Raw genomic sequence first — 17,429 nt, 5'->3', positions numbered from 1 at the left:
AATGGGACTGATTGAGGGTAGCTACTGGGACGTATAAGTCGGGACTTGATCACCCCCGGGTTTGGTCACCTGAGTGAGGGGTATGATGTTGTCGAGACCCGAAACCCCAGATGACCTTGGCATACATCACTGAGGATCAGTGTTGTTCAAGTTATTTTTAAAAAGTATAATTAGTTATAGTTACTAGTCTGAAAAAGTAACTAATTACTTTACTAGTTACTAAATTATGAAAGTAAATAGTTACTAGTTACTTTACTTTTAAGATTTTCCAATTCAGACACATTGTTTTCAAGGAAAAAATATTCCCTAACTGGACCGTCACTGGTCCAGTTGTGGTTTGTTTTAAGCTCTACTCTAAAAAACAGGAATAGAACACTTATACCAATAGTACAATATCCAAAATCACAGACAATATCCAGTCTAATGATATGGATATAATGCTGATGCCCTGCCCATGCACAGACAGGCCTAAAGTAATTACCCTATGTTACCCTATGTTGACCAATCATCATCATTATGATGACGTTATGCCCTGTGGAAAGCCATACTTTCTCTTTCTCATGTGGAATGTGTTTCACTCTGGGAGCGCACTCAGCGCACCATGTCAGTTTACATGACAGACTCCACTCAGCGCACCATGTCAGTTTACATGACAGACTCCGCACTGGCAGGAGAAGGAGACGGTTCTTTTGGATTACATTACGTATTGTGGGTAACTACTAACATACTCCTATTTTAGAGCTGAATAAAAGTCGGTTCGGCTCTGTAGAGCCTACAATGTGACGTCATTTGAGGTTCGGAAATCATTTCGGCACTACAGCGGTAAAATAGGAGTATGAATCGGGCATAACTCACCCATTGAAAACACAGTAACTATAATGGCGTTTTAGTCACGTTTTAGTCACCTGGAATGTTTTAGTGTTTTTTCTAGTTTTTGTCGACTAAATGTCATAAGATTTTAGACTAAATCTACAGTTGATTTAGTCGACTAAAATGTATTTTGGCGGGCGTTGATGCCGACTGTTTTACTTTTTACACTTGCTGAAAATAGCAGCGCGTTGTGAGCTTGTAGATCTGCTATTTTCAGTGTAAAAAGACTTATACTGGATCTCTTGTCCACTAGTCCCTTCCTAACATTTTAGTCTAGTTTTTATTTGTTGACAAAATTGTCAGTATATTTAGTCTTAGTTTCAGTCATCATAGCTTAGTTTTCATTTACTTTCCATTTAGTTTTCTTCAGTGGAAAATGGTAGTCGACGAACATTTTTCGTCTTAGTTTTAGTCGACAAAAACAACACTGACGTCACGACTCACGGGGGAGTGCATGGCGTGAAGTGCTGTGTGTGTGTGTGTGGGGGGAGAAGGAACGGAGTGCAGGAAGAGTGCAGAGACTGCAAACACAGAATAATTTTTTCAGGATCTTATGAAAATGGCTGATCTGCGAGCTCACAATGAAAACCTTACTTGTGTAATATGTTCGTACCTATAGCAGATAACGCCCCATATAGGCTGGGGGGTACGAACATATTCATGCAGAGAAAGAATTCATCTGATTGTGAAGAGCTATTAACTCATTTTGCATGGGGGGACCATCGTGGAACCGCCTCAAGGACCCATGTGGAGTCCCCATGCAGCCCAGACCCCACTTTGAGAACCAGTGGATTAGAGAGGAGAGAAGAGGAATCCTTCCTCTCCGCCCCCCGCATGATGTGGGAATGGAAGAGTCCGTTCCAATCTTAAAGATAATCCTGACTCCCTGAGCAGCCATTCACTGAGTCCAAATATGGGTCAGCATGATGAGGGGTGCGTGTGTGTGCGTGTGCGTGTGTGTGTGTGTGTGTGTGCGCGTGTGCATGTGCGCGTGCGTGTGTGCGTGCCTGTGAGATGCAACTGACCTTTTCGAGTAGTGTTGTTGGTATTTAGATGGGAATTCAAGTCGAGACCCAAAAGAGAGATTAGATTTTTGCCTGAACCCATAGTGAAAATAGCAAACTTTGCGCCACTTTGCGAGCTTGTAGATCGGCAATTTATGCAGTTTCTTAGAAATATATATATATATATATTTTTTTTATGTAAAATATTTTGAAAAATGTAGGAAAAGAAAATGGGATTTTTACTCGAGTTGTGACTTCTGTTGTACTGTCTTCTATAGTACATGAACGCAAGCACGCACACTCGCGCTCTCTCACACACACACACACACACACACACAGAGAGAGAGAGAGTTTCCTGGTTAAAGTATAGCTGAGCTGCTCATGCAGATGATGACGTTATCTGTGGAGCAGTTCGTTCCTCGTATATCCCCCTGCAGAGGCTGTCATTTACTGTCACCCAGTTTCCGTTATATGGAAAAACTTCCCTTGTTTTCAGTCCAGCAGAGTTAAATGGTAAAATTATGCATTTATATATAGCGCTTTTATGATTTTATCCAAAGCGCTTTACAACATAGATTGTGCATTTCATTCAGCCATTCAGTGCATTTTCACACATATACCGAGGACAGAGGAAACCATACAAGGCACCAACCTGCACATCATCGTGAGCGATTAGGCGTTTTTGAGAGTCTTGCTACAAGGACACTTCGACACTAACTCTGGGGGAGCCCGGGATCGAACCGGGAACCTCACGGCTCCGCCCGGGCGCCCGCTCTGCCGACCACAGCCGCCCCAGTTTTCCCCTCATCTCTCCCCCAGAGCAGAGATCACTCACAGAGATGCAGCATGCAGGAAGCTGTTAGCAGGTCTGAAGGTCCCATAAAGAGACACTGTTTGCTACTAATGCTGTTATATACAGTTGGAGGCCATTGATATTGTCCTTTTCTTTTTGCTGAGGTTTGCGTGATCTGCGCAAAAGGACAGTTAACCCATTTTGGGCGGGAACCCCTTTTGGTGTTTTAAACATAATTAATTTTATAATTTAATTTAGCTATTGAAAAATAGCAGATCTACAAGCTCATAGCGCGCCACCGAGTGGCGCGCTACGAGCTTTAGATCTGCTATTTTTGAAAAATCGTGAAAATATTTATTTCAGAAAACTGGAGGATTTAGAAGGATTTTTTAAAATGTTGAGGTCAGGCCTAAATGGGTCAAATGATAAGGGACAATATCGGTGGCACCCAACTGTATGCAGTTGACTCAGTGTTATAGTGGGAATGCTGACTGTGCTGTTCTTTCTGTGGCTTTCTGGTATTGCGTGCACAGTAAACCCCCCCTAACTGTTAATGTTACTCTGAGAGTGCACAAATGTTACCAGGATGGTCACGTCAAGGTTAAATTAAAGATGGAGTGCCGTGATTCTTGTACTTATTGTGGTTAGAATATTCAAATATGTCTTCCCTATGTATATGTTGTGTTGTCGCCCTGTGGACAATGTACATTCCATGGGACCGTGCAGTCAGTTTGTATTTACCAACAATTTCTCAGTGTGTCTCGCCTTATTAGAAAAAAAGTAGTGGTGGAAAGTACATTTACCAAAGTACAGTACATAAGTAGCCTACAATTCTGAGGTATTTGTACTTTTGAGTATTTCCAATTTACAGTACTCTTACTTGCAAATATTGCATACTTGTAATTCACTACATTTCAAAGGGTCGGAGACACTCCGCTACGCTCTTGTGGCTTATTGCTTTAATCTACAAGCTCACAATATGCGTCGCATTTTAGTAACGTATTCAAGTACATTTTGAATACCCGACCTTTACTTTTAACAGGAGTAATTTTGATATTGCAGTACGGATACTTTAATTTAAGTAAAACATTTGGGTACTTTCTCCCACTGTTGTGTATTGGAACCACATCACGTAATATTCCATATTGTTTAATGTTTATATACTAGAATTTCGCGGGCCTTCGGCCCGCTCATCCCAGAGTTGCGTTGCCCCGCGTTGCGATACAGAAGTCCACAGATACAGAAGTCCACAGTGACACGCGTGTTATGCAGCTGTTTTGTGTTGCAGCGCGTGTGCGCGCGCGCGTGTAGTGTTGTTGTTGTTATCCATATATGCGCCTCGGTTCGTCCCGTTTGTTCCACGCCAGGTGTCGATGCAGTCGTTTGCGCAATTTGCGTGTTTGCATTATTTTAAGTGTGTAGGCATACCATATTCTGAATGAGCAAAAAGAGGACACATGCGCGCGTGCATGTGGATGTGGACGTGCACGTCGTGCATGTGCATGTGTCGTGCGTGGGCGGTTCTGTTAAATTAAGATGTCAAAATAATCTGTAGCCTAACATTAAATTGATCAAATATGCTCTATATTAGTTGTGTATTTTTGGAAAGCAGTGGCTCTCAAAGGTGTGATCCAGGGACCCTCATGGTTCCTTGAGGGGGTTCGAAATGGACCCATTATAGGTCTGTAACTCTGAGAGTGTACAAATGGAACCAAGTGGACCCTACAGGTGTGTAACTCTGAGAGTGTACAAATGGAACCCAATGGACTGTTTTATAACTTTTAACTCTGATACTGTACAAATGGAATCAAATGGGACTCTTATGGGTCCATTTGGTTTTACTGTCAGAGTTATGGGGGTCCTTGAAATTAAAAAGGTTGAGAACCTGTATGCAATGGCGTATGTCTTGTAAAAAGAGAGACCAGCCTATTCTCCAAACCATCATATGTTATGGTTTGCTAGGTTGTACAAAATAATATTGGGTCAGTGTAATTTGCAGGAGTCACCGCGCGCACAGCTGCCTTGTCTGTGTTGACATGACATGGGCTTGCAGGACAGAACTTTTATTTGTGACAGACACATAGTTGCTTTGCAGACAATACAATCTGCTTCTCATTGGTCAGTCACAAAGCTAAGAAAACAATGTGAGAGAAAAGGTAAGGAGTTACTAAGGACTGGAAAGCGCTGTCTTTGTCTATCTGTGTTCCTACGTGAAGACGTGTGTGCTCTGTCTCTCTCTCGCTCTCTTGTCTCTCCTCCCTCTCTGGTGTGTGTGTGTGTGTGTGTGTGGGGGGGGGGGGGGGGGGGGGAGTAGTTGCGCTGCCTTCGACAGTGCTATACTTCTCCAGCAGCGGTGCAGAACCGAGAGAGTGACACATTGTTGTGGATGTAAACGGCGCAACTTGTAGCTGTAAAGAAGTTTGGATTGTGTAGTCGCAGCGGTGCTACAAAGTGAATGTTACAACTCGCACGGTGATATTGTAAGTTGCAAATGCGAGTACGTAGTGGCACTGGCGAGCGCTGTGTAGTGTAGTGCCATTGTCGCGGCATCGCGAGGCGATCCAAATCCCCCCCCCGCGCACGCACGCACGCACGCACACACACACTGACACTGTACGTAGCTGTTTGTTGTTGCAGCGCGCGCGTGTGCGTGTAGTGTTGTTGTTGGTATCCATATATGCGCCTGGGTTTGTCCCGCTTGTACCACGCCAGGTGTCGACGCGGTCGTGTTAGCATTATGGTAAGTCTCCAAGTTAGAATCAGAGTGTGCGCTGTGTAGTTCTAGTTCTTCTTCTTCTACTTGGTTTTGGTATGTGTGTGTGTGGGTCACGTGGTGGGCTGTGAGCAAATGGGAGATGTAGTGTTGCCAGGTCCGCGTATTGTAAGCGAGTGGTAGTGTGTGTAAGTAGCGTGTTGAATGGCATTTTTTCGGTGCTTGTTGTCATAGACGTGGCAACAAATTAGGCGGGGGTGTCGGTGCTTGTGGCGTGTTTGTGTTTATTATTGATATTGATATTGTTTGCGCGTGTGGACGGGAGGCGGCTTTAGTGGCAGTGCAATGACAATGTTTAGGCGGCTGGTGTTGAGTCTGGGCGTGCGGCGCGACATGAGGAGATAGGGAACGAACGACGCGGAGGGTAAGTCTGTGACGTGTTAGTGTGTTTAGTGGGTTGTTGCAGTGTGTGTTGCAGTGTGTCAGTGACGTAGTAGCTGGTGCCTTTTGTTCCTGTCTTGGGGACACCTTTTCAAATGTATAATAGATATACTGTTGCAGTATGCAGTATACTGTGCTTAGTGATGACTGCATGCAGGTGACTGCATGGTACTCTGGACTTGTGACCTGTGTCTGGTGAAACACCACGCGCAGGGCCATCGTGATCAATGGGACACTGTGTTGACATCCTATAGAAATTAGAAATGGTCACCTGTTCAGTATGATGTTTAGAATCTGCGTGCACGTGCTCACACACCACGCGCACGGTTTTGTACAATACATGCACAGGCGTACGCATAGGCTACGCAAATCCATACATAAGCTTGGTCTCCCAGAGACAGGGAGAGCTAGAGACACAGAAAGAGAAACAGGGAGAGGCAGAGATCAAAATCGGGCACTGCGGGACAGCACCGCTGGTGTGAGGTTCAGCTCGGCAGGATGACTAGCACTGCTGGAGTGTGGACTGAACATGAATTTGGTAACTAAGCTTTTGTCTTAAATGATAATATCATTAAATAAAATGATACAGAAATAAGGGCATGCCTGGTCTCCTCCGTTCATTTATACAACGAGGTCAAATGGGCTCATATAGAAAACACTCAATAGGCTACACCACCACTGTAAAAATGTCTTAAAAACATGTCATGATGTTCCTCCCGTCTCTCACGGCCCATAACAGAGAATGTGCCGGTGGAGCTGCGCGAGCCGCTGTACAAGGACCAGTACAAGCAGGAGCATCTGAAGCCTACCGTGGTCAAGCTGCTCGTCTCCGCAGACTTCTACTGTCGCGTGCTGGCCTTGATGCTGACCCGCGGGGGGGTCTCCCAGCGCGGGGGGGTCTCCCAGCAGCACGCGGCGGCGCAGCAGGACGCCCCCAGCGACAACGCCTCGCTGCTGCAGCTGCTCACCAAGAAGGGCTTCGCCCCCAAAGACCAGGACGTCGACGTCACAGAGGAAGACCTCTGCCACGTCCCCATCAGGACGGTGCGTGTCTGTGTGCGTGTTTGTGTCTGTGCATGCGTGCGTTTCTGTGCACGTGTGTTTAACCCATTTAGACCTGAGGACGATTCTACAAATGTCTCCGAAATCATGACAGTTTTCTTGAAAAACCCATGTTTCTGTGTCAGTGGTTCTCAAACGTTTTCATGTGAAGGACCCCCAAAAATATATGTAATTGGACGCCGACCCCCATCTAAAAATATGTTGTTCCAGTGACCTCCTAGAAGCAAAGATTTGAGCTAAAAACGTTCGACGATTTTTCACGATTTTTCAAAAATAGAAGACCTACAAGCTCGTAGCGCGCCACTCGGTGGCGCGCTATGAGATTGTAGATCTGCTATTTTTCAATAGCTAAAGTATAACATAATGCTGAAAAGTGAAAACACCTAAAGGGGTTCCCGCCCAAAATGGGTTAAGCATGTAGCCGTGATGTTTAGCCTCGCCAGGGGCTCGGGCTCTAAGGGCTCCATTTTCGTCACCGCTAAACCCCTTATCCCTAAACTTCTTAGCCTTTTTTTTCCTACAAGCTCACAACGTGTCAATGTAGATTGGCTAGTTGAACGATTCAAAAATGTTTTTCAAAATAGTAAAAAAGGCAAAGAAGTTCAGGGATAAGGGGTTTAGCGGTGACAAATGGAGCCCTAAAGGTGCGTTCAGACTTGGATGTTTACAGCGGCGCGATTACATACAAAGTCTATGCAGAGACGAGAAGTTGCGCGAGCGCCACAAACGGGCGCGGCGCGACCTGGCGCAGCACAAACGTGACGAACCGAGGCGAATATTTCAATTCAAGTCTGAACGCACCGTAAGGGTGACAGTGTATATGTCGCTTCGTCTGTCCGGATTCGTCCGTCAACCGAAACAAGATATCTTGAAGACTACTGGCTGAAGTGCCATGTAATTTTGAACCTTTTATGATGCGATTGTGGTTCCCCTATGGCTTTGGCCCCTGCCTATATATGGCTTTTCCTGTAGTTCCAGACAGTGCCACCTTTAGACCAACATGTCTAGTTGCACAAGATATCTCAAAATGTAATGGCAGATTCATGTGGGACCTTGAATTTGTGGTGCGCCTTCATGGCTCATAAAGAATGAACTATACTGATTTGCTAGCACGGCGTTTATAATCTTCTTTCTTTTTTTAAAGATTTGTTTTTAGCTTTTATGCCTTTATTGATAGTTACAATTACAAGTGAAGATAGACATGAAAGAGGGAGAGAGAAAGAAGGGGAGAGATATGGGAAGCCGTTTAGGCCATAAATGCATAGTCAACTCGCACATACATGTATACTTCTCTTGCACATACATATATATTGGTACTTCACTTGCACATACATATATATTGGTACTTCACTTGCACATACATGCATATCTCACATACACATACATGCATACTTCACTTGCACATACATACATTTAGGTACTTCACTTGCACATACATATATATTTCATTTACACATACATGCATACTTAATTCGCACATATATAAATACTTCACTTGCACATACATACATACTTCATTCGCACATACATACATACTTCATTCACACATATATAAATACTTCATTCGCACATACATACATACTTCATTCACACATATATAAATACTTCACTTGTACATACATACTTCACTTGTACATACATACATACATACATACTTCATTCGCACATACATACATACTTCACTTGTACATACATACATACTTCATTCACACATAAATACTTCACTTGTACATACATACATACTTCATTCACACATAAATACTTCACTTGCACATACATAGGACTGCATGTATACGTGTGCGTGCATGCGTGTGTGTGTGCGTGCGTGTGTGTGTGTGTGTGTGTGTGTGTGTGAGAGTATGAATGTATATGCACAAAAGTATTTTTATAACAGGAAGGCAATTCCTTTAACAGGAAGCTCGCAAGATGGTCACATAATTCGTCAGGACACAATTTTTGCCATAACACCGCCCACACTGCGACAAGAGTGTCTGTCTGGCTGACCTTTCATTTCTCAACCGTTTTGGAAAGAGGTGGGTTTGTTGGAATCGTGTCACCCCCCTGGGGGCGTTTTTGGGGGTCTCAAGGTTCGCGGACCCCTAGGGACCCCCAGGGACCCCCCAGGGACCCCCACATGGTAACTCTTTCATTTCTCAACCGTTTTGGACGGATGGGTTTGTTGGAATCGTGTCACCCCCCTGGGGGCGTTTTTGGGGGTCTCAAGGTTCGCGGACCCCTAGGGACCCCCAGGAACCCCCCAGGGACCCCCACATGGTAACTCTTTCATTTCTCAACTGTTTTGAATGGTGTTGGGTTCGGGGGTTTTGGAGGTTCGGGGACCCCTGGCGAATCCCAGGGACCCCCACATGGTAACTGTCATTTCTCAACCGTTTTCGACAGGGGTGGGTTCGTTGGAATCGTGTCTTGGGGGGTCTCAAGGTTCGGGGACCCCTAGGGACCCCCCCAGGGACCCCCACATGGTAACTCTTTCATTTCTCAACCGTTTTGGACAGGGGTGGGTTTGTTGGAATCGTGTCACCCCCCTGAGGGCGTTTTTGGGGGTCTCAAGGTTCGCGGACCCCTAGGGACCCCCAGGGACCCCCCAGGGACCCCCACATGGTAACTCTGTCATTTCTCAACCGTTTTCGACAGGGGTGGGTTCGTTGGAATCGTGTCGCCCCCCTGGGGGCGTTTTGGGGGGTCTCAAGGTTCGGGGACCCCTAGGGACCCCCAGGGACCCCCCAGGGACCCCACATGGTAACTAACACCATTAGATTTCCCTTACTTGACATAGGGGGGGGAAGTGTATTTAGAGGAATCCTTAAAAAAATGATTTTTAGTGGCCTCCAACGCGTTAAAATCAATTAGAAATCCAAAATTTGTCAGTTTGTTTTGAGCAGGCAAATTTTTTCTTCGTCTCATCAAGATGAATCCATTGAACTTGGTCCTGAGTCTCCACGACACTTCTAATTAGCAAAGGTCACGCCCGTGACCCCTGTGCGGCGTCTAGCCCTTTTTAAGCTATAGTCGACAGGGATAAAACATTTTTTCTAAAACAAAGGGTGTCTATCCATGTCTGAAGCACGGGGAATCCAATGGAATTGGTTTCAAGTCTCTACGACACTTCTAAATATTTTAGATCTTTTTTAGACACGTTCTTTGGACCCCACAAACACAAATATATATATCTTTTTACAAAAACTACGTAGTCTGACTCACTTTTTCACGCTGGATTTAATGGAATTGGTCCCGTTGAAAAAGAATGTTTTGTTATTTTTCTAGCCTCTCTAAGGCCTCTAAGTCAAAAACCATTGGATATTAGGGGCCCATCTTTTAGTATGTTATATAGCTTGTCAGGACGAACAATCTGATATGTGTTTCTCCACACACGGTCATGTGGTTCATAAAACTAGGGTTAGACTTTGACGCGCGATAGCTCCTCCCACAAAGGTCGAAAATGGGCGTGCTTTACATCCACGCATAGCTATCGATGAGACAATATGTGTCTCCCCGCGGACGTGTGGTTCTCAAAATTAGGGTTAGCATTTCACCATTCAATACACTGTAAGGTTTACCATGTCTATATGGCTTGTGGATTACAGGTTAGAGTTGGAGAACTCTTGCTACGGGTGTCGCACGAGAATGGCGGACCTATCGGAGCGTAGATGTTGGAGAGCTGTACGCGCCCATGTGAATTACTTGGCTGACGGACCTATTGTTCCCGAGCTATCGCGTGTTGAAAACTAACCCTAACGCTAGCCAATTAAGAGAACCGTAAGTCCGTGTGCTGGGAAACACATATCAGCGTGTTCAGCTTGTCGTGCTGAGTCCGAAAATGGTCTCACTTTTTTCCAGACGTGTTTCGAGGGCAAGGGACCGATAGGAGGCGTTTACACCCACTTCCTGACATTGTAGAGAGATAAGACCACCACCGTTGGAATCGGGTCGAAAAAGTAAGTGGGGATACATACCCCTTGATTATTTTAAAACATTGGAAATATATCGTTTCTGGGTGCATTTGTGACACTTTTACAAAACCTTGGTGCCATTGTTTACCACTTTCCTGGGATCGGACAGCCTCGACATTATGATATCTGGATTCAGCGTCGAAAAGTAAGTCTAGATAAGTACATGTTCATTTTTATACTATACTGTGTTTCCCCTTCCGTCTGCTATTTCACCACTTTCTAGACGTCGCACAGCAACAGCAATATGTGCATTAGATGCAGCGTCAAAACGTGAGTCTACATAGGTACCTTGAGAACCTTGAGAACCCCAAAGACACCCCCAGGGGGCGACACGATTCCAACGAACCCACCCCCGTCCAAAACGGTTGAGAAATGACAGTTACCCTGTGAGGGTCCCTGGGGGGTCCCTGGGGGTCCCCGAACCTTGAGACCCACAAAAACGCCCCCAGGGGGGTGACACGATTCCAACAAACCCACCCCTGTTCAAAACGGTTGAGAAATGAAAGAGTTACCATGTGGGGGTCCCTGGGGGGTCCCTGGGGGTCCCTAGGGGTCCCTGAACCTTGAGACCCCCCAAAACGCCCCCCAGGGGGGCGACACGATTCCAACGAACCCACCCCTGTCGAAAACGGTTGAGAAATGACAGTTATCATGTGGGGGTCCCTGGGGGGGTCCCTGGGGGTCCCTAGGGGTCCCCGAACCTTAAGACCCCCCAAAAACGCACTCAGGGGGGTGACACGATTCCAACAAACCCACCTCTGTCCAAAACGGTTGAGAAATGAGCCAGACAGACACTCTTGTCGCAGCGTGGGCGGTGTTATGGCAAAAATTGTGTCCTGACGAATTATGTGACCATCTTGCGAGCTTCCTGTTAAAGGAATTGCCTTCCTGTTATAAAAATACTTTTGTGCATATACATTCATACTCTCACACACACACACACACACGCACGCACACACGCATGCACGCACGCACGCACACGTATACATGCAGTCCTATGTATGTGCAAGTGAAGTATTTATGTGTGAATGAAGTATGTATGTATGTACAAGTGAAGTATTTATATATGTGCGAATGAAGTATGTATGTATGTATGTATGTACAAGTGAAGTATGTATGTATGTGCGAATGAAGTATGTATGTATGTACAAGTGAAGTATGTATGTATGTACAAGTGAAGTATTTATATATGTGTGAATGAAGTATGTATGTATGTATGTGCGAATGAAGTATTTATATATGTGTGAATGAAGTATGTATGTATGTGCGAATGAAGTATGTATGTATGTGCAAGTGAAGTATTTATATATGTGCGAATGAAGTATGTATGTATGTGTAAATGAAATATATATGTATGTGCAAGTGAAGTACCTAAATGTATGTATGTGCAAGTGAAGTATGCATGTATGTGTATGTGAGATATGCATGTATGTGCAAGTGAAGTACCAATATATATGTATGTGCAAGAGAAGTATACATGTATGTGCGAGTTGACTATGCATTTATGGCCTAAACGGCTTCCCATAGAGAGACACGCAGCAAAGGTCGTCATGAACGGGACTCGAACACGCGACGGGCTACCAGCCCAGAGTCCATATGTGGCATGCGCCTGGACCACTAGGCCAGCGGGCACCCAGGGCATTTATAATCTTAACCTAGACGCCTTAAGGGCAAGCGAGGAACGCAGGCGTTGTTGCCTGGATCAACGACAGGTCTGCCACAGGTCTGCTCAAGAGGGGCGCGACAACGCAAGCGTAAAAAAACAACTAAACGGTATACAGGTCTGGTGAGTCGCGGGCATGTGCACGTAACGAGGGCGCGCGCAACAAATTCACGGGACCGCGCTCACGTAAATACGCTTGCGTTGTCGCACCGCAGTGCTCCGCGCAAAAACGCCGGTCTCGTTGAAAATTATTTTTATATCGCTTCACGTTTGAAAGGCCCTTTAGTATAGTCATTTGTTGTGGATTTTGTGTGTGTGTGTGTGTGTGTGTGTGTGCGCGCACTGTTCAGTTTTCCCATTTAAGTAATTTGTCAGATTGTTAGATTGGATATCTAAGTTGTCGCTGTACTGCCTGCCTCTTCCTCCTCCATCATATATTGACTGAGTGTTTATTGTATTTCACCTCCTCCTAATACCACCACCACTGGTGCAGAGGGCACACCTGGCCCTGATTGATGCCTTGATGTTGCTGACTGCCAAGGAGACGGTGGAACGGGTGAAGATGGCGGAGGAGGCGGAGCAGATGGGCGCCGGCGCCCCGTGGGAGAACTGCCTGCTTTTCTGGGTCAACAGGGTGAGTACCGCACGCTAAAACATAAAAAACACTACAACCACACTGAGAACCCACGCTAAAACACTACAACCACACCGAGAACCGCACGCTAAAACATAAAAAACACTACAACCACACTGAGAACCCACGCTAAAACACTACAACCACACTGAGAACCCACGCTAAAACACTACAACCACACTGAGAACCCACGCTAAAACACTACAACCACACTGAGAACCCACGCTAAAACACTGCAACCACACTGAGAACCCACGCTAAAACATCAAAAACACTACAACCATACTGAGAACCCACGCTAAAACACTACAACCACACTGAGAACCCACGCTAAAACATCAAAAACACTACAACCACACCGAGAACCCACGCTAAAACATAAAAAAACACTACAACCACACTGAGAACCCACGCTAAAACATAAAAAAACACTACAACCACACCGAGAACCCACGCTAAAACATAAAAAAACACTACAACCACACCGAGAACCCACGCTAAAACATAAAAAACACTACAACCACACCGAGAACCCACGCTAAAACATAAAAAAACACTACAACCACACTGAGAACCCACGCTAAAACATAAAAAACACTACAACCACACTGAGAACCCACGCTAAAACATAAAAAACACTACAACCACACCGAGAACCCACGCTAAAACATAAAAAACACTACAACCACACCGAGAACCCACGCTAAAACATAAAAAAACACTACAACCACACTGAGAACCCACGCTAAAACATAAAAAACACTATAACCACACTGAGAACCCACGCTAAAACATAAAAAACACTACAACCACACCGAGAACCGCACGCTAAAACATAAAAAACACTACAACCACACTGAGAACCCACGCTAAAACACTACAACCACACTGAGAACCCACGCTAAAACACTACAACCACACTGAGAACCCACGCTAAAACACTACAACCACACTGAGAACCCACGCTAAAACACTGCAACCACACTGAGAACCCACGCTAAAACATCAAAAACACTACAACCATACTGAGAACCCACGCTAAAACACTACAACCACACTGAGAACCCACGCTAAAACATCAAAAACACTACAACCACACCGAGAACCCACGCTAAAACATAAAAAAACACTACAACCACACTGAGAACCCACGCTAAAACATAAAAAAACACTACAACCACACCGAGAACCCACGCTAAAACATAAAAAAACACTACAACCACACCGAGAACCCACGCTAAAACATAAAAAACACTACAACCACACCGAGAACCCACGCTAAAACATAAAAAAACACTACAACCACACTGAGAACCCACGCTAAAACATAAAAAACACTACAACCACACTGAGAACCCACGCTAAAACATAAAAAAACACTACAACCACACCGAGAACCCACGCTAAAACATAAAAAACACTACAACCACACCGAGAACCCACGCTAAAACATAAAAAAACACTACAACCACACTGAGAACCCACGCTAAAACATAAAAAACACTATAACCACACTGAGAACCCACGCTAAAACATAAAAAACACTACAACCACACCGAGAACCCACGCTAAAACATAAAAAACACTACAACCACACCAAGAACCCACGCTAAAACATAAAAAAACACTACAACCACACTGAGAACCCACGCTAAAACAAAAAAAAACACTACAACCACACTGAGAACCCACGCTAAAACATAAAAAAACACTACAACCACACCGAGAACCCACGCTAAAACATAAAAAACACTACAACCACACCGAGAACCCACGCTAAAACATAAAAAAACACTACAACCACACTGAGAACCCACGCTAAAACATAAAAAACACTACAACCACACTGAGAACCCACGCTAAAACATAAAAAACACTACAACCACACTGAGAACCCACGCTAAAACACTGCAACCACCACACTGTCCTTCGTCGTTGAGGAATGTTCATGCTGTTTAGCCCATTCAGGACGGGAAGCGTTATGTTCTACTTTAGCTATTGAAAAATAGCAGATCTACAAGCTCGTAGCGCGGCACCCGGTGCCGCGCTACGAGCTTGTAGATCTGCTATTTTTTTTTAAATCTTTAAAATGTGGCGCAGCCTTTGTGATCTAGACTACTAGTAGATCGCGATCTACCTTCTGGGCACCCCTGCTGTACAGTGTTTTTGGCAGCACATTTTGATTTTAGTTTTAGTCATAGTCTTTTGAATAGTTTACCTGGAATGTTTGTGTTTTAGTCGACTAAATCTACAGTTGATTTAGTCGACTAAAATGTATTTTGGTGGGTGTTGATGCTGTCGTAATGACTGTTTTACACTTGCTGAAAATAGCAGATCTACAAGCTTGTAGATCTGCTATTTTCAGCATGCAAGAGCATGCACAGCATGCAAGTGTAAAATGACTTATACTGGATCTCTTTTCCATTAGTCCCTTCCTAACATTATAGTCTAGTTTTTACTTGTTGACAAAATTGTCAGTATATGAGTTATTAGTTTTAGTCAATATAGCTTAGTTTTCATTTAGTTTCCATTTCGTTTTCGTCAGTGAAAAAAGGTAGTCGACGGTCATTTTTCATCTTAGTCGACAAAATCAACACCCCTGCTGTAGTGTATACTAGTGACCGTATACTGTACGTCTGATGAGATCAAATCTCTGTTACTGTATACAGTTGGGTGCCACCGATATTGTCCCTTATCATTTGACCCATTTAGGCCTGACCTCAAAAATTAAAAAAATCCTTCTAAATCCTCCAGTTTTCTGAAATAAATATTTTCACGATTTTTCAAAAATAGCAGACCTACAAGCTCGTAGCGCGCCACTCGGTGGCGCGCTATGAGCTTGTAGATCTGCTATTTTTCAATAGCTAAATTATAACATGTTTAAAACACCAAAAGGGGTTCCCGCCCAAAATGGGTTAACTGTCCTTTTGCGCAGATCACGCAAACCTCAGCAAAAAGAAAAGGACAATATCGATGGCCTCCAACTGTACATTAAGTGACTGAGCCAAGCAGATATTGTTTTAGGGTCAAAAAACTAACCTCAGCAGATTAAAGAGGCTCCACACAGTGAAATGGTGGTTGTCTAATGTTTGTGCACACAGCTGAACCAGACGCTGAGAGAGAGCACGGAGGACGAAGAGCCTCCCAACACGTGTACAGACCTGCAGTCGGCTCAGGATTCGGTGAATGCACGCACGCACGCACGCACGCACGCACGCACGCACGCACGCACGCACGCACGCACGCACGCACGCAGAAACAGAATGTCTCACTACTACAGACTAGATGGTAAACCGTGTTTCACTGAAGTATCTTATCTAACATCTCTACCTTGCTCTGCTCTTCCTCTGTGTTTCTGTGTTGTTCTTTCATTCCTTCATGCCTCTATGTGCCAGTGTGCCTCTACCCGCTGGTACTGGAAACTAGTCCCAGTAAGTGTAATACTCTCTCTCTCTCTCTCTCTCTCTCTCTCTCTCTCTCTCTTCTCTCTATCTCTCTCTCTTCTCTCTCTATCTCTCTCTCTCTCTCTCTTATTTCTCTCTCTATCTCTCTCTCTGTCTCTCTCTCTCTCTCTATGGGCCCGATTCACTATACACCCATATTTTGGGTGTAAAGGACATTTCCAAACTTCCCACGTTAGTAGTCTGATTCAGTATTCTTTTTTTTGTCTGTGGATTTTGCGTAAGGCCCGCTCTTAAGTCTGTTCGGATGCAGACTTACATGATGGGACCAAAGCTTGCTGTATGTCATTAGAATGCTTTTATTCTAGAATCTAGACTTCTAGACTACTAAAATGTCCTTTACACCCAAAATATGGGTGTAAACAGCTTAGTGAATCGGGCCCATTCTCTCTGTGTGTGTCTCTCTCTCTCTCGCTCTCTCTCTCTCTCTCTCTCTCTCTCTCTCTCTCTCTCTCTCTCTCTCTCTCTGTCTCTCTGTTGTCTTCTGTGGCTGAAATCCCCCCCCCCTCCCCAGAAATGCCTACATGTCTCTATACCTGTCCCATTCTATAGAGCCGTGGCTTATGACGACAACAAGGTAGCGATCGTGGTTCTTCTCCACTCCGCTTTACAAAGTACAGATGTATACCGTGCCGACCAATCAGATGTGGCTTTACAAAGTACAGATGTATACCGTGCCGACCAATCAGATGTGGCTTTACAAAGTACAGATGTATACCGTGCCGACCAATCAGATGTGGCTTTACAAAGTACAGATGTATACCGTGCCGACCAATCAGATGTGGCTTTACAAAGTACAGATGTATACCGTGCCGACCAA

General features: G+C 44.7%; 1 protein-coding gene across 1 annotated transcript in view; it reads left to right on the top strand.

The window, feature by feature from the left end:
* Positions 1–17,429, top strand: part of LOC306921362 (calmodulin-regulated spectrin-associated protein 3-like) — a gene marked incomplete at both ends in the record, with an annotated part of 42,022 nt that overhangs the window by 2,632 nt on the left and 21,961 nt on the right. Inside the window, 4 exons of the mRNA XM_079498473.1 lie at positions 6,561–6,865; positions 13,008–13,148; positions 16,250–16,330; positions 16,544–16,579. Of these exons, the coding sequence (XP_079354599.1) occupies positions 6,561–6,865; positions 13,008–13,148; positions 16,250–16,330; positions 16,544–16,579 (563 nt within the window). The remainder of the gene's footprint in view (positions 1–6,560; positions 6,866–13,007; positions 13,149–16,249; positions 16,331–16,543; positions 16,580–17,429) is intronic.

Source organism: Electrona antarctica (genome assembly GCF_951216825.1).
Source record: "Electrona antarctica genome assembly, chromosome: 4".
Taxonomy (NCBI): domain Eukaryota; kingdom Metazoa; phylum Chordata; class Actinopteri; order Myctophiformes; family Myctophidae; genus Electrona; species Electrona antarctica.
This window is presented reverse-complemented; position numbering and strand designations above follow the sequence as displayed.